Here is a 23,591-nt window from a genome sequence, read left to right as displayed (position 1 = left end):
GATGGTGAAAAAGAAATTACTGGATCTATTTAATGATTTCCAGAGTGATAGTCAGGTTTGTCAATAAGTGTTTATACATAAAGTTGTGCAGCATTTTCCATTACAGAACCTTGATATTTAACAACTTTTATGAAAAGGCTACATTTAAACCCTTCAAATTAAAATTTTGCCCAAATCTATTTATTATTTTACAGTTAAAGGGACTCAGCCTTTCTGGTCATCTAGACCAATGGAACTAAAAACAAGCAAAAAAAACCAAGGGTTTTTTGAGTTTTGACAGCCATTACACAAATATGTTCTAATAATTCTTTTTTGCAAAGTAAATGTGACGTTTGACAAAGAAAGAAAGAGGGAAGAGATGCCACAGGACATCATTTCAGGCTGTCATTTGTTCCCATTGCAAAATCATCCAGCTTTGTTAGAAGGGGCAGTGATTTCAAATCAGGGCATGGCAACAAAGTATAGGCAAGAGAGCCAGAACGCAGCCAGCCACCCTGCAACTGAGCCACAGTGCTGAGGGAGCAGGCTCTGCTCCTGCTGAACAAAGGGATGAACCCTGGGGGCTGCTCAGGCCCTTACTTAGCCCATGTCTCTCCTGTCTCTGGCAACTGACACCTTTGTGGAGAGGAGAACAAAGACCATTTTCCTCCACACCAGTAGAGAAGGGGAGAGGAAGGAAGCCATCATTCAGTGTGGGGAAAGAGGGGAAGGCAGAGCACAGAAGCCTCTAGTCCATATAATTGTGGGTGGTGGGGTGTTGCCTTTTCTTTCATTGCCTTGATTGGCACAGTTTTGTTTTGAGAGGCTGAGAGTCTCTAATGGCTCACATGTTGATCAACATCTCTGTGTAATAAATAGCAATTTTGGCTTTCTTTTTGTTTTCAATGTGTCCCTTAAACAATATAGAAGTATTTATACCTATGTGTTAACAGAAGACTCATCTGGGAGCTGTTATCAGCTCACGTGGAAGACACTGCTCATCACACATTATTAACTGTGGCTATTTGACTGCATAACACCCACTATCCACAGTACAAGTGCAGTTGTGAAAATGCTTGCACACACGCTTTTACATGCACTGGAACAAGAGTCTATCAAAGCTGAAAATGGGCCATCCGAGAGCAAGAAACTTCCAGAATTGAGGCTGCCTCTCTGACCTTTATTTAGCCACCTGTGTTTTTGAATTATGCTACAGTCTTTAATTGTGTGATCAAAGTGAGCATCTCCTTGTTAGTGCACAACATGGTTTTCTGGCACTGGCAATGAATAATGTGGTTGCCTTCAGCACCCCAGACTCATTTGTGGCAGAAATTTCTCGTCTCTGGCATGGGACTAGTAACTATTATCCTGCCCAAACAGTGCTTTAGGAAGGTAATCCATGCTTAAGATGCACTCAGGAGCTACAATAAGTAGCTACCCTAAGAAAATCCAACAAACAGGTGAATTTGTGTGATATTCAGTAAATAAAGCCCATGTGGACTGGGTTATGAAGGTAAAAAGAAATGTTGAACAGCAACATCCAGTGAACTTCTGCTGTGATACATGAAAAAAATTGGATGTTGATATGGATTATCATGGGTAACTTTTCATTTTTTTATAAGTTTTCCAGTACTTTACTTAAACTTGCCTTTGGATGCTTGGAAACATCTGGAAACATCTTTCTTTTTATTTTTTCTGGATTTTTTGTATTTTTTTTTCCTTTTCCTTTTTTTATCTTTGCATGGAATATATTTTTGTGCTTGGATAGAAATGCATCGTTAAATATTCAAGCAATCAGGCCAGCAGCATATTCTAATTTAATTCAAGCATGAAATATAAGCCTGAACTTTAGCTTGCATAGATACAAGATTTTTCAATGGTCACAAAATTATCTTGTTGATTTTGAGGCAGCAGCTATTTAAAAATTACATTATTTTCCTACTGGGTGTTCCAGTACTTATTTCCACGTACCCAGAGGAATGTGCACTCTTTCTGGCACTTTGAAATGAAATTGGAGAGCAGGAGAAACCCGTTCAATTTTCATTTTACCTTCCAGAATTTGGAATAATTCAGTCTGGTCTCTTAAAAAACCCAATGCTTTTCCAAGCACATTTATCAGTTTGTCATTCTGTTGTCTCCTGTCATAAAACTGTCATCACAGTCTCTCTGATATGGCAGTGCTGGGGGCACTGGCGAAGCTTCTTGGCTCAGCCGTGCTCAGATTTTGCATGGCAAGTTGGGCTGCTCCAGTGAAAATCACATGGCTCTTCTGCCACAATGTGGAAGCTACCGTGCCTTTCATTGCTAATGTCATCGAATGCCATCTTGACATCTGGATATATTCCCACCCCATTTGAAGTTTCAGCTGTTTATTCCCTCACTGTTGACCTTTCTTACCTTCTTATGGTTTGTCGAGCTCTCATCCTTTCAATGACCTGCTATTTTTATTTTTTCTGAAAAGTGCTGGGAAAGGATCTGTGTAGCACTGAGGCATTATCAAAATAATGTGTATGCTTTTCCATCTGAGTTGTGCATAGGTCATAATGCCAAGAAAGATCCGTAAGCATCAAAGAATTGGAAGAAAAGCTGGGTTGGGAAAAACTCTGAAAATCATTTTACCAAACATGCCTCTAAAAGTGAAGCAAAGTTTTGTAATCTGATGTTTCAAGGCAGCTTTTGGACCCATAGTCACATTGTTGGTTTTCTTGACTATATTTGCTGTATCTCCTAATGTTCTTACATCGGAAATTATGCTCCAATTGATTCTGTTTATGATACATGACAAGTTCATATGCATCTTGTATACTGAAAGTCAGTTTAATTCCCTCATTGTGTATTTCTCAATAATTTTTTTTAAAGATTCATTTAATTTAAAGCTTAAATAATCTCCTTAGATTCCAGTTTGCTGAGTTAGGATTGTTATAAAAAGAATATTAGATCTAGCCTTAGCTTGAAATAATACCTACTCTGAACAATGGTCCTGAAAACAAAACCAACAAATGATATTTAAATTTCTGTCAGAATTGTGTGCCATCTCTTTAGGACAAACTAGAGTTATTTAGACTATCTCAGCTCTGTTTTCATATAATAGTTTGTTTACTTTCCTCTCAATATAATCCAATTCCTTCATTTGCAAAGCTTTCCTAGTTTCAAATTTTGTAAAAGGAGTTGAGTATGAATTTTTGCCTTTTTTTTTCCTTTGAATTAGTGGCATATGGTGCACGATACTTAAGCTATACTCCTAACCTGCCCTACTCTCATTTTATCTCACAGAGGCTTTGTTCATCAGTGTTTTATCTGTGTTCTTTCTGTTTCACTCCCAGTACCATATTTTTCTTTGTAAAAGAGATGCAAAAATGGTGATGGCAAGACCCATCTTCAGCTAGTGAAAAAAAAAGAAAAGGCACAAAGACAGAGTCTATTAGTGTCTCAGCTGTAGCATTTCTTCCTACAAAAGAAATGGCACTTTTGTGGCTATACAGGCTACCCATGTAAAACCTTTTTTTGGCACCTCTGTGTACTGAAACCATCCAACTAGCTGATAAGCAGGCACCATGCCACCGAAGCAGATGGGCATAGCTGTAGAGAGCCAAAAGACAATGTATGTGCATCAAGTGTGGATGTTGGTGGCAGGCTTCCCAGTCAGTGATGTCTTAACGATTAAATGTCTTGAGTTTTTTGCACCTGTAGTTACAGAGGTGCCAGCCTTACTGCTGAATGGTGTTTGAAATTTTCTCCGGGTTTGTTTATAAATTACAGGGAATTTTCAGTGAATGCTTGACCTAGAAGAGACTTGGAACAAGAAGGTTGGCAGTAAAGGTAATAGTAGCAATAACTTTTCCCAGTCCTAAAGAGGTACATGTTCTCACCCAAAACTAAGCAAACAAAAGTTCCAGAGAGTAAAAGCATTTTTTAGGGTATTTCAGACATGCAGAAGAGAGAAGCAACAGGTACTTAAAGAGAAAGAAAATCAAATACAATCAGAAATATACATTTACCATAATATTACCAAAAAAAGAAGGATTTCGAGGTGACGCCGTGAAAGAAAGACCCTCAAAGGAATGAATAAAGAACATTATGCTATTCTTTGATCATATCACATTTAGGGAAATAGAATTTGACCACTCTATGTATATTAAGAAGGCTGGACCACAACATTATCTGATTTAATCTCTAGTTTCTTCTCAGAACTGCAAAAACCTAGGGGATGGAATATTTTTAGCTAATGTTTCTTGATGCAAGTTGAAAGAGAAGGGAAAGGCACTTTCCCTAATATTGTCTAAGAGAATGACTTTCTTTGTTTCCTGGGTAATACAGAGCAAACTTGCACACAGAGTCAGGAATAAACCTCCTTGGGGAAGGCCCTAATTCATCCAATGGCCAAAGAAAGTGTAATATGTTTTGGTGATTTGAGAAAAATCAGAGATTAATTAATTGATTGATTGATAAAGAAAACACTTTTAAAACAGTATTTCCTTTGAGTATATGCAGTCTGGTTTCAGCACAAAATGAATTTTTTTTTAGGTAAACAAGGCTTAAATCTTAATCTCCTGAAGAAATTAGAAAATTAAGTCCATTTTGCATTTTATCCTCTTTCTGAAAGTGTTGTTTGTGTTTCTACATTTATTGTTACAGTTTCAGGTTTCTCTTTTTTTTTTTTAATTCAATACTTTCAGTATTGAAAAAGACTGAAAAAAACCCATGTTGTATTAAAACATACTGATCTTGCCAAATCAGGCAGTCTTGCCCATCGGATTTACTAGAAGGGAATAAGGGAATTGGAAGGGTGTTCTTTGTCTTCTTCTCTCCCTTTGCTGTGGCTCATTAGACTCACTCAGGGTCAGTCCCACAGAAGTGGGCGCAGTGACACTCTCGCAGGTATGCACCCCCTACACAAGGAAAATGCATCTAACCCTGTACTCCCCACACGCTTCCTTTGGTGTGTGCACAAAACACACTTGGTTTTGTGCCTCTAGAATTTGGCTCCATCCCCTCCAGCTACCTTAGCCTCCTGAACAAAATTCAGTCTGGCTCCATAGTATGGCTGGCTCTAAAAACTCTGCATGTGTTTATGTCCGATTTCTGTGTGTTATCTCCAAAGAATGGGAAATGACTTTTGCCATTGACTGATATTTTCAAAGCAGCTACTAACCTCCTGAAACAGAACTGCCAGCCAGTGACTCTGAAGGTCTGTGTGCTCCATTCTGCAACTCTGAAACACAAACTCTGCTAGTATCTTAGTCACATCCCTATTTATTTTCCAAAATTTTGGAGTGGTCTTAGGAATTTTTTAGAAATTGTGCTACAAAAAAAAGCTTGGAGAGAGGCAAGAAAGAATTTTATGGTCCTCATTTATTTCTTCCTATGGCAAATACATCTTTAGTTAAAAGTATATCTCCTTTGGAATATGAACATTAAAGACCACAGTCATTAAGGACTCAAGTCGAGTCTGTGAACTCAACCACTAGGCTCCTCATGACTTTGGCTGATAAGACATTAAGCCAAGGAAAACTGAAGGAAGAAAACGGTACCTGAGAAGCTGAATACAAACATCTCAATTTATCAAAAAGGTCTTATTATAAATGGCTTAGTTTTAGTAGGAATTTTGGTATATTCTCTGAGGGAGATGGATTCCCTTTATAAATAGTTTTAGTTGGCACTCAGATACTGAGACATCAATAAAAAAATCTAAATAAATGTCAGTAGACTTCTGTTCCTAGCTATTGATTTTAATTTTTGCACTCTGTAAAAAATGAACATTGAAAGAATTCTGATTGTCCTGATTTGTATTTTTAATAGAGAATTCAAATGGAACAGCTGCTAAACATTCCATTAAAATAAGCTGTTCAATGACTGAATTATAATCAAGATTTTTCTTTTTGGATGTTTCTGAAAAACCCAGAGACACCAAGGAAACAGTCAATACATGTCTAGCTCCATCAATTCCTAATGTCTGAAGCAAATTACAGCTTTCCACTTTTCCAGTGAGAAGCCCTTCTCATTACATTACAGTGAGGATATGTGCCTTATGTTTATTTTAGCTGAAAAGAGCACCGTTCCTTCCTCACTGCACATTGTCCAGTTCAATCTGGAGGAAGTGAAAGTATTCCTACCGAGGGCTGGCCACTCAGTGGAATAGTCAGATTCTGCCTAGGACTGCCACCTATCACTTTCATGCTAAAGTTGTGGAATTTTTTTTTTTTTTTGCAATGTCAAAATTCCACATGATATTCACGCTTAGGGGAAGCCTTGGAGAAAGCAGTTTATAGTATCCAATGATCTTGTTCGTGTTTCTTTTTCATTGGTAATTAATTGATGAAATGTTCTGGGGAGCCACAAGTTACGGTGGAATTTTACCACAACAATTCTGCAATTTTCCCCTAAGATTTGTTATTAAAAAAAATATTCATAGGAAGCAGTTTGGATTCCTGTGAATGCAATTTCTGCACTGATAACTAAGTATTAACTCTGAGGAAATCCAGGGCTTGAAATACTTAGTATTTTTGGAGTGTTCTAGAAGGCAGGGTTTGAAAAAATTGTTTCAGGCTATTTCTAGCCCTGTAACTGAAGGACCAAATGACCCCTAAAATCACATAATTTTGATTTCTATAATTTTTTTTACTATGCCAACTTTAATATGAATTAAACAGCTGATTAGAAGTGGTCTAAAAAAAATGTCATTTCAAAGCTGTCATTTCAAAGCCATTATTTCAAGTTTTTATATCTTGAACAGCATAGATTTCTACTTCTAGTAGCTCTTGAGGTAGATCCTGGTAGATTAATGTTGGAATTGAAGCAGAAAGGTTAAAAAAGGTTCAAAACAACACTATTTTAAGGTTGACTATTGTGTAGCTAAGCTCAACTTATGTCATGAAATATAGAGATATAACAAGGATTCTGTTCTAAAGAAAGCCTTTTGAGTTCTATTTAAATGAGAACTATCATTTTCCTGTTACTTACATTTAATTAGTAATTTCTATTTTGAGAGACTTTATAATCTGTTCTACAAACAAAAGAAAGGATGAAAAAGTATGGAAGTAACATAAGAGGAAAAATATCAGTCCATCTGTGAATGTATGCGTGTATATTCACGTGTCTGCTGCTGGTTGGGTATGTACTGTGTTGCAGTATACTGAGTATTCAGATATTTGAAGTTACTTCCTGCTGATGAATGTTTCACAGCAAAGATATGATCAAAAGATACACAGGAATTGAATGACGAGTGAAGCCAAACCAATTAAATTTCTACTGCCATGTCAAAAGTTAAAATAAATATGTCCTGTTAAAATTTCTACCTTACCTTACTTTCTTTAGTACATAAAGTACACTTTTGTTAAAAAGGTTAAAAACCATAACATATTGATGCCAAAAAAGACAAAACCAAAACCAAACAAATAAACAAACAAACATAACCACACAAAGAAAGAAACAAACACAAAAAACCAAAACAAACAAAAAGAGCCCTTACCAAAACAAGACAAGAAGAAAAAAATTGAGATGAAAGGAAGGAAATTTGTTTGCTCCCCATTTGGAAGAAGAATGGCAGAAATACTGAGTTTTTAAAGAAAACTCTTTTAAAAAGTAACTCCTCAGTTCCAGAATACTTTCATTTGAGGATCTAGACTATTTGCAGCTCCCTATTGTAACATAGTAGGTTGACTGAACTGTGCTACAGTGCTACAATGTAAATTAAGTATTTGTGTGTTCTTACTTCTACCTTTTGACCATTCACCCTTTTAGCATCATACAGAAAGAAATTAGTAGTAGTTGTAGTAAGAATAGAGTAAGAACACTGAGAAAATGTTATGTATCTTCCTTAGGGAAGCTGTATGAATGGGCTGATATATCTCCAGAGTTGTTTATGGTTTCTTGGAATGAAATTTTGTCATTTAGTGTTGTGGGTAATATCTTCAGTGGTATAGTTGGACACCAATTTAGAAGCTGAAGAACAAATGAAATTGATGCAGTACCAAAAACACTTTTCTTAGTCTTTTACACTGAAATATAAAGAGCTGCAAATCCAAGAAACAGGAAATGAACAAATGAAAGATTTAAGCTTAAGCATTAATGGACCATCAGTAAGTGTAGGATATAAGAGACAGTAGTTCTTAGAACATGTCTCTTCAGCAGTACATCACTGATATTTTACCCTGGTGATGTTTAAATTAGTTTGTTATTTTTTGTTTATGTGGGGAAAAAAAAGGAGTGTATATCTGCACAGTGAAGCATTATTATCTTATTTTTTATGTCACCAGTACAAGATTTTTAATGGGCTCTGTGACACTGGGAATTTTGCCTTTGAGAAGTTTAGCGTTCCAAACAGCAAGGGTAGAGTGATCTGTGTCAGACACTAGGAAATGTACCGATCCCTGAAAGTGCCTTTCCTCTGAATTGAGTGTAGTGGGAGTCTAGATGCTGCTCAGAGCAGGACATCTGCATTGCAGACATCTAAATGTGGGCAGATGGATACTACTCCGACAGTAATGTGCTCTGTAGAAATTCAACTTATTTTGTGGAAAAGGAGTTGGAGCCATGTCTTCAGAAGAAAAAGCAAATCTCTGCTGTGCTTTCTGCTCCCATCATAATTCTGGCACAAAGAAGAGGGAATAAAACAGGAGCAGCCAAAAGAAAGAAGAAGCCCAGTGAGCCCCACTCAAGCTAGAACTCCCTGGCTGTGAGTAGATTGAGGGCTGACTGCACATCTTCTCAATGTACTGGGCTCTGGGCTGTGCTTTTATCCATTTATGACGTGACCAGACGTGCCTCAACTTTTCTCCTGCTTTTTATTCTTATGAATCCTTCTCACACAAATCAAGGGGAAAATACAGTTAATAAACTCCTATATAAAATCAGGGCTTATAACTGAGTTCAAGGAGCTTGAAAGTTTATACATAGCCATGGGATGCATGGAAGCCTCTGGAAAGAAATTTTAAGCAGCATTTGCTCTATATCTGCAAGCACTGTTGCTCAAGACAAAAAAAACCGCTCCAAAACAATTTTCTGTTTGGTAGTGACCAGTTCTGATGCACATGACAGTTCAGCATCTTTCAGTCAGTCTTGGCAGATGACACTAATTATTAAAGTGTAATTACAAGGAAATAAAATATCAGACAGATTTTATTAACTGAGGCAAAAAAGGGAAGGAGAAAAAAAATACATAAATATGTGACTGATGAAAGACTGAAGAGTCAAGGAACCACAATGCCAATGTGTTAAAAAAATTCCCTGATAAACAAAAGCAGTAAACCAGACTGTCATTGCAATTTGAGACGTAAAACCACAGCAACTCAAAATGGATGCTACAAAATTGATTAAGATCTGCTTAGAAACAGATGCTCACGAAGATGGACAGTGCTCTGATGCTATAGCCATGATTAAAAATAAATGAAAAAGATAAAACCTAGCAAGAAATATCTAAGTCTTAATGATAGGAAGAATTCAGCCAAGAAAACTAGTGCAAGCTGCATGCTGTGACAATCAACGAGCAATGAAAAAAGTCTAGAGGATTATGTCATTCTGCAAGAGCTTCCCAGTACATTCAGGAAACTCAATGAGCATTTATTGAAGTTGAACTGGTTGCACAAAGTCCTCCGCTGCCAGGAATATTATTTGCTGTCAAGACTACTGGTTTTGGCCCTGAGCTCTCTTCCAATGAGGCCTGTAGATAACTGATGGGCAGGGAAGACTTTCATCTGAATTATTAAAAGCAGAACACAGTTGCTCTTTGTGTTAGGTTGCTGAGGGCAGCAGTTCTGCTTAAAACATCTGGTCCTCATGCATTCAATCACTGAGTCTCTGCTGGGTGAGAATTTGACTTCAGATTCCTCTTCGGAGTGAGGCTGTGTTTTCTGATCCTGCCCTGCACTGGAAGCTTCCCACTGGTGTGTGGCTCCTGCTGGATTCTAGAACTGGACTCTCCACCATGCTGTGCTGCCCTCATCCTCATCAGCTCTCCAGGAAAAGCCTCAGGCAATGGGAGTAGGAAGAAAACAGCAAAATGTGCAGAGGAGAGGTAATTAGAGATGGTGCCTACTAAGCAGCCACATGAAGTCACACTGTGGACTGATGTCCTTTCTGCTTCCGATGAGCTTCTCACAGGGGAATCCAGGTGATTCTACCAGTTCCAGGAAGATGGAAACAAGAGGCAGAGACAGTATATTGATGCCAAGTATTCAGAATTTCACTTTTATTCTATTTGATGGGGAAAAGATAGGTTTGAAAATTGTATTTCTGAGTGATATATCTTCATAGGCTGAGGAAATCAGGAGAAAATAACTTTAGAAACAAAGATTATTATTTTGTTATAATAATATAAAAATTATGTTGTGGACAGTTCTTACTGCATTACTGGAAAGAGATGCTCTTCCCAGACATGCTGGACTGAAGGTAATCTTTGAACAAGTACTGTTGCCCAGATAGCATAATTAATCACATATTTAATTACTATGGTAAATATAGTAACTATAGTTTTAGAAATTCCTTTAGTTACTTTGTCCTGAATGTAGCCCAGAAGGGTCTTGGGGAATAATATTTTCAGATTTGGAAGAATCTGAAACTAAAATAGTGTTCATTTCTAAAATAAGAAATAACAAATCATTCATCACAAGAACAATTCAATTGCTTTGAATTGCACAATGCAGGTCTGGGGCCTTGTATCCCTCAGACAAATGTGTTTGTAACTGACTCATATATCAGAAAAGAATTTGGGAGCAAGAGAAATGCCATGTACAGTTCTGTGGGAAAAAAAATAATGCTTTATTTTAAAACACTCATAGCTATCAGAGTTCCTCACTATTTATGCTTGAAAGGTAAGTGACATATTTCTCCTTCAGGCAAAGCATGACAAGAGTATTAGATGTGAGCTCTGGTGACCATATTTGTATCAAAGGCAGTAGTGGCCTATCTGAACCTTTGGTTCTTGTGCCCTTGTGATCATATTTCCATTTGGCTTAGGAATTAAGTGAAATGATTTAATTTCTTTGACCTCCAGTTTCCCTGTTAGTAAATTGGAGATAATGTGACTCAGCCAAATTTGACAGAAGTGTGAAGAGAAATGTATAAGTTCTCAGTACTGGTACAAGTATTTTAATATCTCAGTTTTCCATTCCCCAAGAAAAAAGACATCCTATATTCATTAGTGGTGATTCATAGTGAATGTAACTACACAGTATCAATTAATCATAAAATACCTAATTCTTCTCAAAATTCTTTGCAGAGGGTTATAAATTCATGTTTACTTCAAGAATGGTAAGCATGTGAGAGCTGCATTTATAGAATTTATTTTTAAAATAAAATTAACTTTTATTGATTGGCTAAAAAGTTTTCATATAATAAGTATTCAAGTCTTTAGTCTTAACCTTCTACTTATACATCTTTCCAGTGTGGATCTCCATAAAAGTAATAAGCTGCATTGTCATTGCTGTGCCCCTTGTCAGTATCTCCTGCTTGGTCAAGTGTGTATTCATCAAAGTTCTTGTCTTGCTATTATGTGACTCTGTAACATTGTGGTGGCTTCTGTCAGATAATGCAGCTGTCTTGAACTCCCACATATGACAAAAAAATACAGCTATAGCCCTTTGAAGAACTCTTATAAAATGTGCTTCAAATTAGATACATATAGTAGAGAGTGTCAGAGGGATTTGTTCACTGTCACAGACCTTCAGTGCTGAATTTCTTCAACAATTTGCTGAAGCACATAGAAAACAAGAGGCATTTATGACTGCACATGATGCAGAGATGAGAGATGTGCTACATCTGAAGCATCTGAAATAAGAAGCAGTGGGAAGCAGAAACATCCTTGTATTTCAAGACAACTAAACTCAGTGTTTATCTACAGAATTCAGGCAACCAGCACTTAAAATAACATTTCAAAAGGAAGAAGTTTAAAACATACTTTTAAAAGAAATTTTTAGTCTTATCTGTAATCCAATAACAAGAGATGCTTGTTAAAAGAGTGTATCTAAATGGCAGATAGATTTGTCAGTTTTTTGGTGATAAACTTGACAGTGAAAAAGAAAAGTTTTGCTTCTTCATGTAACAAGGCTCTCTGCTGGCACAAGCAGATCCAAGGTTCCTTGGAATGTTCTGTTGAATGTGCTGTGCATGTTGAGCTTTTTAATCAGCTGTTGCTTACATGCAATGGGACAAGCTGTGCTATGAACGGCCAACCTAATGAAACCTAGTTTCCAGTGTCTCTCTCCCACATTTTTTTGCCTTCATGTTGACTGATAAATGATGATCTTGTAAGTCTTTCTCTGTGTAAGGATTTAATAGTGTCTATTCCCATTTGTAGGCCTATTTTCCTGAGACCTTTGTACATAAAATATCTTCAGATCTTCTTGTATTCTTTTTTCCAGTTTGCTTAAATTGTTCTGGAACACAAAAGATCCTTCAAGGGAACAGACATTGCACATGGATATTACTGCTTTGGTATTTTTTCTTTGAGAAACGAGTCTAAATGCAGTATTGAGAATTTTCACTATAGGAAACCCAGTTATCTTCATGTATCAGAAGGAATGCTTTTATTAAATACATCAGAATATATAACATAATAGTATTACAATAGTTGGCAAAACCCAACAAATTAAATTGCTGCAAAGTTGGTTGACAAAGCCAAATTAAGGTTATTGAATCTAAGTCAATGTTTCCTTCTCTTGATTTGTAGTTATAAAGCTCCATGCTACATGTGAAGAGGGGTGTACTGTGAGAAAGCTACAGGAAAATGAAATGCTCAATGTGTTTAATGCCTCAAACTTTTGTTTAAAAAAAATTGAGTTTGTTAAGACTATCCAGCTGAACTATGTTCCTATGTTCCAAGGTTTTATTAGTAGCCTGCATTCAAAGTGTACATGTGGATTAGCTGGGCCATCTCTGGAGATATTTTGACCTCAACAGGATAAATCCCTGCAAAACTTGGTCCATGCTGTTTGTGCTTTGAGCAGAGATTGGACCAGGTGACCTCCAGAGAGTTCTCTTGACCGAAATAAATCTGTCATCTGTGACCAGAAAGAGCTGACCTATAAAGTGTATGTAATCTGTATGCTTTAAATTACCTGAAATTACTTCTGTGTAAAGCAATTCAAGCATTTATAGCTGTGTTAGCTTCCATTAAATCAAAACTATTTTCATCTTAACTTTTTAAAATCTGAACGAGGTCCAATTAATAGCTAGGCTGGCTGGAAATTATTTTGTTATCTATAAAAATAAAAAATTAGAACAAGTATAAATTTTGGTCATATTAGATATAGTCTCACTTTAGATCTTGGGAAATGGCATAATTGTTTTATTTTCACAGTATCTAGAAGGTTAGGTGGAAAATGGCATGTTGAATAATGGACAATATGATGCAGAACAGCACTTGCAAGAGAAATGCAAGAAGAATCCTGCACAGGTTGTTACTGAATGAAGAGAAAGAGATTGTCACTCATGGTGAATAATAGTTTGTCATATGTCTTTTGTATGGAATGGATAGTATACAGTCAAAAATATTGTCTGCTTATTCAGAATGCAAACACGTGGAGGTGTGCAGAAAATAGTGGTTCCTGATTTGGAAAACGAGCTATCAAAATGTAATCAGTATGGTTTGGAGAAAAGGCTACACAACATGAAGAGTAAGTCTGTAAATACTTGTGAGAAGTGGGTATAAAAGGAGAAAGCAGCTCTCAGCTATAATAGGTAGGGAATGGTGTCCTACTGCTGTCATATTTCACATGTATGCAAGGCCTTGTGGAATGAAATTAGCAAACATGCAGAATTGAATTGTCTAGAGGATGGCTACAACAGCCGTTAGAAAAGCATTTGAAGATCCTGAAGTTTATTAGATGATGGAATAATTTGTCAAGGGAAGTTCTTAAATAAAAACATTAGATAAGAGTAGCAACAGCAGGTCAAACTTTATTATACAAGATCCTCCAGCTTTAGAGCAGGGGAATATAGTTTCTAGTCCTAGCACATGAAGTCTTATGAATACAAAACAAAAGCAGAATAGTGGACAGAAGGAGAGAAAACTTGTATTCCATTACTCACATCAAATACGTGAATAAGACGTTTGGCAACTACCAATGAAGTAATATTGCTTAAACATTAATGCTTCTCCTGTACACTCTAAGACAAAACAAAAAAAAAGGAAAATAAAATTTAAAAACCCCAAAGAAACTGGCAGTTTAAAATGAAGTCTGCCTCTTGAAGGTGTTGAATAATTGTGCTGTACCTTGGAAGGTCACAAAATAAATTGATAGAGGCAGCTGTCATGAACAAATCCCCCCATATTTTGTAGAAATACTGCAAAATGATAGATAGATAGATAGATAGATAGATAGATAGATAGATAGACAGATAGATAGATAGACAAATTTTCTTCAGGTTATATATTTGTTTGGTTTCTTGAGACAAGTATTAAAAAATCTTGTGCTAGTTCAATTAGGCTGTCATTTACTAAGTTATATTTGAATTATCAGCTCTGCACTTCTAATATATAATTGATATTACATGCCTCTCTATTGTAGTATTACCCATTTGAACAAAAAGAGAGAGATACAGATTAGTCTCAAATTTAAATGTCAGATTTATCAACTGTTTCCTGAAATGCAGATATTCTGGTGTGACTGAGTACTCACTAGGTCACTCGACACTGTGTCAGGGAAAGGAAGGATTTTATTTGTGATCGTCTCTTGTGTGTAACGTTTTTATTCATAGGCACCATAGTTGTAATCTGCTTTTGTCTTGGATTGAACTAATGAACTAAGTTTAACTCAGTTGAGAGTGGAATTGTTAATTCTGTGTTTCTCTCTTCATCCCTACAGTATGCTGTCTGGCTGGTCCTTTGGGTTACATGGAATGTATTTGTTATCTGCTTCTATTTGGAGGCTGGAGACCTTTCAAAGGTAATTTGCCACTGGATAGATTTAAGCCATCAACTCTTTGTTAACATGCCACAGGCTGTGCTCTGTTTTGCTCATTCTTTTAGTGTTACCAGAATGAACATTGAAGTATGATGGAAATTTGGAGTATTCTGGGTATGTTAGAAACTTTTAAACCAGACAGTAATGAGCATATACATTCTGATGCCCACAACAATAATTGTATATATGCTTTAAAAGAAAACTACCTCTTTTTTTCCCCCTCAGTAGTCCTGCAATGCAAATTTCACCAGTGTGAGAGGCATTAATTAATGATTTAATGAATAAAAACATTGCCATCTCAGGGGCAAACAGATATTTTTTGTACCATTTAGCTTGGTGTTACTTAGCTGGATTCCTTTCAGGGGTCTTATATATAGTATGATAATTGTAAAAGAATGGGTCTTTCAGTAAATTAGGATGTAAACTGAGGTGTCAGAAGAGATTGCCATTTGGCTTCATCAGCGTTTCTTAAGTTTGTGCTTCTGGTAGGATTGTTATGCTTGAACACTTAGACACAGTAAAAATCCATAGGAAAAATATATTTTCCTAAAAATGACATATTTATAGAGTTTTATTGACAGTGTGACAACGCATAAAGTGGCAGTTGGTAATGGCCTCAAACCAACATTTCAAACCAAAACTACTTTCTAAGGTGCTCCCAGAAAGGTGGCAGTTTGTGGGATAAAAGATTAGCAGTGGCCAAAATTTTTTTGTTAGGGTAATATGCTTCAATTAAGTCTAGATATTGCTGAATTATGCTCACAGTGCTGTGAACTGAACATCAAGGAGAATCCCTCGTGTCAAACACATCACATTCTCTTTTTGACTCAGATTTTAATTTTTGTTCTTGATTATCAGGAGTTTAGCCCAACTGTAAATTACAGATATAATCCTCTGATCCTTTGTGAGTTACTGATATCTTATTATGCAGAAAGTTAAACACAACTACAGGAAGAATAAATGAGGCAGAGATACTTCCTTACCTGTTGTTTTTTTCAAATCACTCCCAAAGTACAAAATCTACTAGAGACAAGGTATATCATCCCCATGTATTCTGTTTCTTCAAAAGATGCTGACTTCAAAAAGATCAGTATTTCATTTCCTGAGGGTGTAAACTAATTTTCTGCAGGTAAAACATTACACTTTCTTAGTTTTATACTTTCAGACAGGCCCAATCTCATTAAAAGCTTGGCGAAAACATAGCAAATAAAAGAATTGCATATGTTATCTTTTATTTGGTCAAAAGCCTTTCTTTGTTGCCAGGAGAACTAGTATATATAACAAACCAAACACCTGTTGTACAATTATACTCAACCCAATCCACCCTCTTTCCACCTACTTGTTTCAGCCACCTGCATTCCTAAACTTGTAAATGTTGGGATGCTTATCGTGCCTGGGGAAGCGAATGGAGGTGGGAAAAAATGGACAAAGGAGAAGTAGCTGTTTGAGCACTGGATATAAAAGCAGCGTAAGAATGCCAGTAAGTGCTAGTTGGAATAAAAATGGGCCACAAACACTATATAAACCTTGAAATTATTTTTTTCTGAAGTCCAGAAATCATCATCTAGAGTGTTTCCCAATCAACCGTAGGGTTTAAGTCTATATTTGAGAACAGTTTAACTTTTTATTTGGTCTTTAGAGGTATTATTTGTTCCAATGATATGATCTGCCTTGAAATACCCAGTAGAGTATATTCCTTCCACTTCAATTGGCTTTCAGAGCACCAGAATTGGCAAAGACAAGGAGAAAAGGAAAAGATCCCAGAAAATGGATTTAAAAAACTGGTGGTGAGCAACTCATTATCTACAAAAGATCTACTTCACGTGAGGGGCATTGCTCTCCTCTCCTTTTCCATTCAAATAGTGCGTCAAAACTTCCCAACATGGGAAATATTCTGCAAGATCTAGGGCTTTAGATCTAATGGAACTGTTTGGGTGAATATAACTTATCCTCCTGTTCTAGATCCTTCAGAGGCTCTGGGTGTTTTGCAGATGTAGGTATCTTACAAAACAGAGCATTTTAAGTGTTGTGTTTCTCAGGCATATTCATAAATCTTGCCCTGAATCTTCTTTATTATTTATATTTACATCTGGGAATAACTTAAGTTTTAAATCTGTGGTGATAAACCTGGGTATTTTCTTTGTTTGGAATGGCATGTAGAACCTTGAGAAAAGCTCTGGGTCTGAAATGGTTCTAAATAAAGGATAAAAAACAACCTTTAGGCAAGTACCAGAGGGATGCCTCTGAGGTTATAAACCATGAAGAGAGGATTCTGTGCAGCATGGCTTTAAGAATTGATAGGTTAAAATTACAGCCTAATAATAGTTCAGATGGATATAGTTTATTTTTATATTTATCATTTATAGCTTGCTATCAAATAAAATTAAAATAAGCACTTTTTTTTCAAAGTTTTGAGAAAGCTTTTATTCTATGTGTACGTACAATTTTTTCGTCAACATCTGCTGAGACAATGGAGAGAACATATTTCAATTGTTAATATACTTATTTTAGTTGTGGGGGTGGAGGTCATGACATTTTTACAGCTTCTCCTTATTATACTGAAATAGGCCTGTAAAGACTCAAAAATTTTTAGAAAAATGAGATAATCATCTCTAAAGAGAATGGAGAGATTTAAGGACTATTGGTGAACATCCATGGAAATCTGTTTGCATTATACACCTTTACAATCATAGCTATCTTGTGGAAAATGTCATCACACTAAGTATTTTCTGTCCTTGAGGCACAGTTATCTTTGCTGAAGCTCTTTCACAGAAACCTGGAATATTTATGGCTTTGTACAGAAGGTTTGTAACAAAGAGGATGTACAATCACTTGTTCTTAACCTTGATTTTTATGTGGATCCCTGAATGAATGCCTAGAAAATCCACTTCTCAGGCTTACTTTTCAGTACTATTCTTCAAAAATATTTCCTTAGTCTGGGTGTTGTTTTGCTTGCTAGTGGGTGCCATACTCACTATAAGTAGGACTTCAAGGTTTCAGGACTGGTAATATTTGTTTTGGCCTGTGGCTAAGCAAATGTAGCATATGAAAAGCATAACCTCTGATCTTGAATGAGGCACATCTGAAGTACACTAATGAAACAAAAAAAAAGAAAACATAATAGAAAGCATTTCTGAGAAAGTGTAATATTTCTGTGATTTTTTAAACCCAGGAAAGGACACAAGGAGATAGATTCAGCTATCTTAGAAGAGCAAAAAATATTCATGTGATTAAGAACAGCACTCTTGATTCAAGGCATGTGAGAGCTTCCCCTAATGATGTCTAATGATTCCACAAGCAGAAAATAAGCAGAATAAGAACTATCATACTCCCATTTTTAGTTTTGAAATGAGTAAATATTTTTTCACTGTAAGAAACCCTTTCCTGAGGTTGCACTGGTCCTATCACAAGCATGGGAGTGGAGACGCTGTTGCTGTCAGTTACTGGAACTCAAGGCAGAGGCTGGGTTTGGGGTGCTGAACAAGGGAGACCAGCTGGGCTCAGGGTCCAAAGAGGCCCTTGCTGCACAGGGTCCCATCCTTTAGTCAGTCCTTCTGGTTCTCTTTGTGTGCAATCCTATTTGTGTGACCAGATCCTAGAGCTCTCCTCTTGCTGTCACCTGGCTGAGCTCGATAATCGCTTCACTGTAGTCCCCAGAGTACTATGTGAATATGACCAAGAGTACACTTCTGAAAAGCTCATTTTAACTGTCAAAATTTATTTAGTTTCTATTTGTGTGACGTTCTTGACATCTTCCTTATTTAAACCTAATAAGATGCAAAAGTTACATTAAACTTTTAATTTAAATCATGGGGTTATTTGTTTTTTTTGTTTGTTTTTTGTTTTGTTTTTTTTTTTTACTTTCAGACATCTAATTTGTGTGGAACACTCCAGTGTCAAGAAATGCCAGAATTAAAATTGCTTGACTAAGCATTATTTAGCTCTCTTGGACATTCATTTTAACCTAGCTTTTAATTATGAAATCACAACTGTATATTTTTCTTTAAGCTCTGTACCGTAGGCTAATACCACATAGGCTACTTCATAGATGAAGTTTTGGTAGTTGAGTGAGGATGCCATACTGGATCTTACTCCATATACTTCAGGAGTCAGAAAAAGCTTAATAACAAATATAAATGTAAATCCTGTACTTCAGTTCTGATCTGAAAATGTATAGAATAAGAATATGAAAGGTAAGGTACAGAACTCTGGCACCTAAGATGTCTAAGCACAGAGGTGATATTGTGTAAATAGATTACTAGGTGTAGTCAAACTGTGGTTCCTCATTATTCATTCTACAGGTCTGAGCAACTGTTCTTAATAAAAATAAAAAGGAGTTTCTATTTGCATTCAAATCATGTTCCTTCCTTTCCTATATTGCCCTGTACTGCAACAGGGGGAACATGAAAGAATAAGAAAAATTTAAAAATGCACCTATTTGAAATTGAAATTGTTAAATATGATACAAAAAACTGAATGTGCTGTAGTTATTAAAATGTCAACTAAAGGAAAATATGTCATCAGGTTGTTTTCTGCCAGAAGTTTTAAGGGAAATCAAATGTTTCTGAACACTTTCTTTCCTACCCACTGCAAATAACTGGAAATGGAAGATAACTTAGACTTACAAAATCACAGACTTATTCATGCTGGAAGAGCCCTCTCAAGGTCACTTAATCCAGTCTCCTTCTCAGAGCAGCGCCAACTTAGAAGTTCTATCATGTTGCCCAGAGTTTTAGCCAGTCAAGTTTTAGAAGTATTCAAGGATGGAAGTTTCACAACTTCTCTATTTCTTAACCATTCTCATAGTGAAAAATTTTCTCCTGATATGCTGCTGAAATTTCCTGTGCTACAACCTGTGACATTGCCTCTTGTTCTTTCACTGCGTGCCTCTGAGAAGTCATGCTCCAGCTTTTCTAACATTCTCTTTAGACATTTAAGTGAAATTGAGTTCTTCAGGTTTCTATTTGTTTTTTCGGTAGTTGAATTCCTATTTCCAATCACAGATAGTTTGTTGCACCTCACAAGAATAAAGCTAAATATCTTGTAATAAATAATTAGTTCACTTTTCAGACCTTTTCTTTGCTATGGGAGAAAAATGAAGGGTCTTCACATATATGTAAAGCTATATAGTATCTTATGTAAAATGTGGAAAGCTATCAGCTGTCCATGTTTGGAAGTAGTAACACATTCAGAAAGAATTAGAATCCTTTGGTTCAAAGACAATTCTATTTATGCTAATATTAAGTTTCCTGATATTGTATTTAACCAACTACTGAAAATCTTGCATATAAACCTTGCAGTCCAGTCAAATGCTGCAAATGTGTAACTCTTCCCTCTTCCTGATGAGGTAAGTGAATCAGGACGGTTAATCAAAGCTTGGTGAAGGCTCCCAAGTAACTGCTAGGGAGCAGTAGGAAGACAATATAATGACATTGTTGGGGAATACCCCTGGGGAGAGAGTCAGCTCTGCAAAGCTGAAAAAATGAAGATTTCAGGAGAGAGTTTGCTGCTGTTTTGTTATCTGCAAGTATTGCCCACTCTGTAGATGAGCTGCAAGTTAGTCTGTTTTCCACATCATTAAATCAGAGGAATAAATACAAATGTAAGAAATCATTTCCAACTGCTAATGTGCATTCTGTTTAAAGTCAGTGTTTACATACTCATGGTCATGGTTCATAGTAAAGTAAAGCCAGAAGGGACTTCAGGATACAGCCTTCAATTCTCCTGCCTCCAGCCAGGCCCAGCCACCAACCTGTACTATGGGAGAGCATCTCATGCAAATGATCTCAAGGAGGAAATGAGCAGTTTAGAAATCCACCTACAAATGATGCTCATGTATTAGCAACTTTTCATCACTGAGAAATTCTCCTTTCCCTTGTTGATCCGAGATGTTAGTCCAGGATTAGCCAGATATGGCTGACATTTGTTGGCTGTAGGGCAGCCCTCTCTTTCTCTTTTCCTTTTTCATTGGGTGACTCTAATGAGAAGAGGAAGAGGCAGCAATGGTCATAGCACCTCCTGGCAACAAATTAGCACCAGTCCTGCATTGCTGGTGGAAGAAAATGGAAGGGGTGGGAGGAAATGCAGAGCCTATTTTTCCTCCTACTGTTCCCACTTGTCCCTACTATTTTATTCCACAAAATTATAAGGACCAACCAGAAACAGGCACGTTGTCATAAGCAGTATTTTTCCACTTGAAGATCCCAACCTTGGCAAGCACACATCCACCTATGTGTCTGACTTTCATATACCACCGCTTGGATTGATATCTAGTTGTTCCGAAATCCAGTTTATATCTGTATGCAGTTTAACTGCAATAATGCAAATTACTTCAGGATATGATTTGCATAGCTTGTCACTCATGCTGCTTAAAAAACATGATGGCTCTGGGTGCTGAACACTTTATGCAGCTAACATGTTCTGATTTTAAAGGGAGGGCTTGATACATAGGTGAAGCTGAGGAAAGAAGGAAACAAAAGAAATGAGTAATTCATCTTCAGCATAACTCAGTTGTAACAAAGCAATGAACTTGGCCACAAGATTGAACTTACACCAGTTATGTATTCATTCTACATTACTTTTTGTCCATTAGTATAATTGTTATACTGCTTTGATTCCACACTTACTAATTATTTTTGTAAGGCAATGGTCATTAGCAGTTAAATGTCAATGTCATACATACTCTAATAAAACAACCTGTAGGATGGTTAATTTTGAACATATTACCTTCCTTGGATGTTGTTTTAACAGATGTCCTGTTAAGATAACAGAGAAATTAAATTAGTTTTCAACTCAAAGCGTCTGGTTAACTTTGTAGGTAAATGCCTTTGAGCAGTAAATCTGACCAGGGTTTTCAGATAAATAGCTATCAGAATATTTTAAGTAAATGACTTTATTTTTTCACTTCTATTACTTAGGGCACATTTGACATGCTTGATCATATATCTAACAGATGAAAATTGAAAATAGTGCTGGCAACCAGCAGTGTTAGGTTATTCAGGGGGTAGTTTCATGGGTAGATACTATTAAGCATGCTTATGGTTTTAGAAAATTTAGTTCTGCAGCAATTTTTAAACCTCAAGATCTTTACCAGCTGGAAGATAACTGATTATAAAATTTAATCTGTTTAATACTGTAGACATAGCATATGGTGGAATACATTTAGATAAAAGTGGAATTTTTCATCTTTTTAATGGTGAAATAAATTGTGATAGGAAATCATTCAAAGTATAGAAAAATATGAAATATGACTGTATATATTTTGCCAATTGTAACAATTTTATCTTTTTAAATCCTGGGACATATTTTATGTTGAGTTTATGAATAAACATACATTTTCATGTTGATTTATATATGCTCACTTTTCCCATAATTTAATAGCTTTGCACAGAATACAGGAACACATGAAAATAAATGTGTAGTGACAGTTTAGATGAAAATTCCATATGACGATTCACATATGTGTGTGTGTATTGTATAAATATCATATATGTTTTTACATATATATTGAGTACCTCAATTATACTGTTAAGATTGGTAAGTACACATTTTAGCATGTACCTTAAAGCTGCTTTTATTATAGTTTCATGGAGGCTTTTCTGTATATCTAGAGTCAGTGTCATGGATATTTCTGCAAGTGTTTCAAAAGTTACAGCCAAGACATTGCAGAAAAATATCCAAATATATATTTATGAGATTACTCTTTAAAATTTATTAATTATATTGCAGTACCATCTAGTGGCCCCATTTTGATATCAGGGTGCCATTACACTATGAGCCCTAGACACACACATAATGTAAATAAACCTTATCCTAAATGGTGCATAGCATAGCACCTAAATGGTGCTCAGCATGTGATTCTGTGAGAATGAGAGGTGGAAACCAAAAAATAGTAAACTGCTGTGAGAATCCAAAACAGCGTTATGTCTTTGGAATTCTTCATGAAGTCTGGATTCTCACAACTTTCTTGTCCTTTTTTTCCCATGTTTCTCATTTCTGTGAGGATTGATAGTCGAGTGACACAAAGCCCTACTTTTGCAGCATTTCATGGTCCATTTTGGTAAGGAGAACACTTCTGTATGCTGTAGTTCACCATTGATAGCATTTCACCAGTTGTTTAAGGCACTGGGGGAAAAACTGTAGATTTTGCTTAAGATGAAAGATCAGAAGCTAAATTTATTTCTAGTCAGGCAGATGCTCAGAAGATCAGAGCTACAGAATGCACATTTGCTATAACAGCTCATCTGGGGGTTGTCTATGCCTCTCATTTACAGTACCTTTGCTATGGCTGTATGAAACAGCTATGGACAAGGGCTAAAGGGGATTTACCATAGTTGAAAGTAGGGTAGTCTGCCAGAGCAACCACCTGTCTTTTGTGGAAGTATAAAAGCATACAAAAATATGCTCTGCTTTTTAATTTGCACTGTTTCGTGGTGTCAGCCTTGTGTTTTACTATTTATTCTTTTAGGGTACAGATGCAATACTTTAACATAGTCCCTAGAAATTTTTTGTTCTAAATATGGATGCAGTGGCTAGAATATACTTTCCCCATGTCTACTTTTCCTCTAAATATAAGCATATAATTGATCTTCTAATTAGAATCTATCAAATAAACTCCATCTTGTGAAACAGGGGTCTAAGAGAAATGTCAAGGCAGCACTAAACTCGTACATTTTCTGAGGAGCTTTGTATTACTTGGAATTTCTGAAGGAA

At 36.2% G+C, this 23,591-nt stretch overlaps 1 protein-coding gene across 3 annotated transcripts in view; it reads left to right on the top strand.

Annotated features, from left to right (window-relative positions):
• The window catches only part of NKAIN2 (sodium/potassium transporting ATPase interacting 2), a 531,845-nt gene that overhangs the window by 263,973 nt on the left and 244,281 nt on the right, over positions 1-23,591 (top strand). For all 3 annotated transcript variants that reach the window (XM_069010855.1, XM_069010854.1, XM_069010853.1), the window contains exon 3: positions 14,781-14,861. In XM_069010855.1, coding sequence (XP_068866956.1) covers positions 14,781-14,861 — 81 coding nt within the window. The remainder of the gene's footprint in view (positions 1-14,780; positions 14,862-23,591) is intronic.

This window comes from Aphelocoma coerulescens, chromosome 3 (genome assembly GCF_041296385.1).
Source record: "Aphelocoma coerulescens isolate FSJ_1873_10779 chromosome 3, UR_Acoe_1.0, whole genome shotgun sequence".
NCBI lineage: Eukaryota > Metazoa > Chordata > Aves > Passeriformes > Corvidae > Aphelocoma > Aphelocoma coerulescens.
This window is presented reverse-complemented; position numbering and strand designations above follow the sequence as displayed.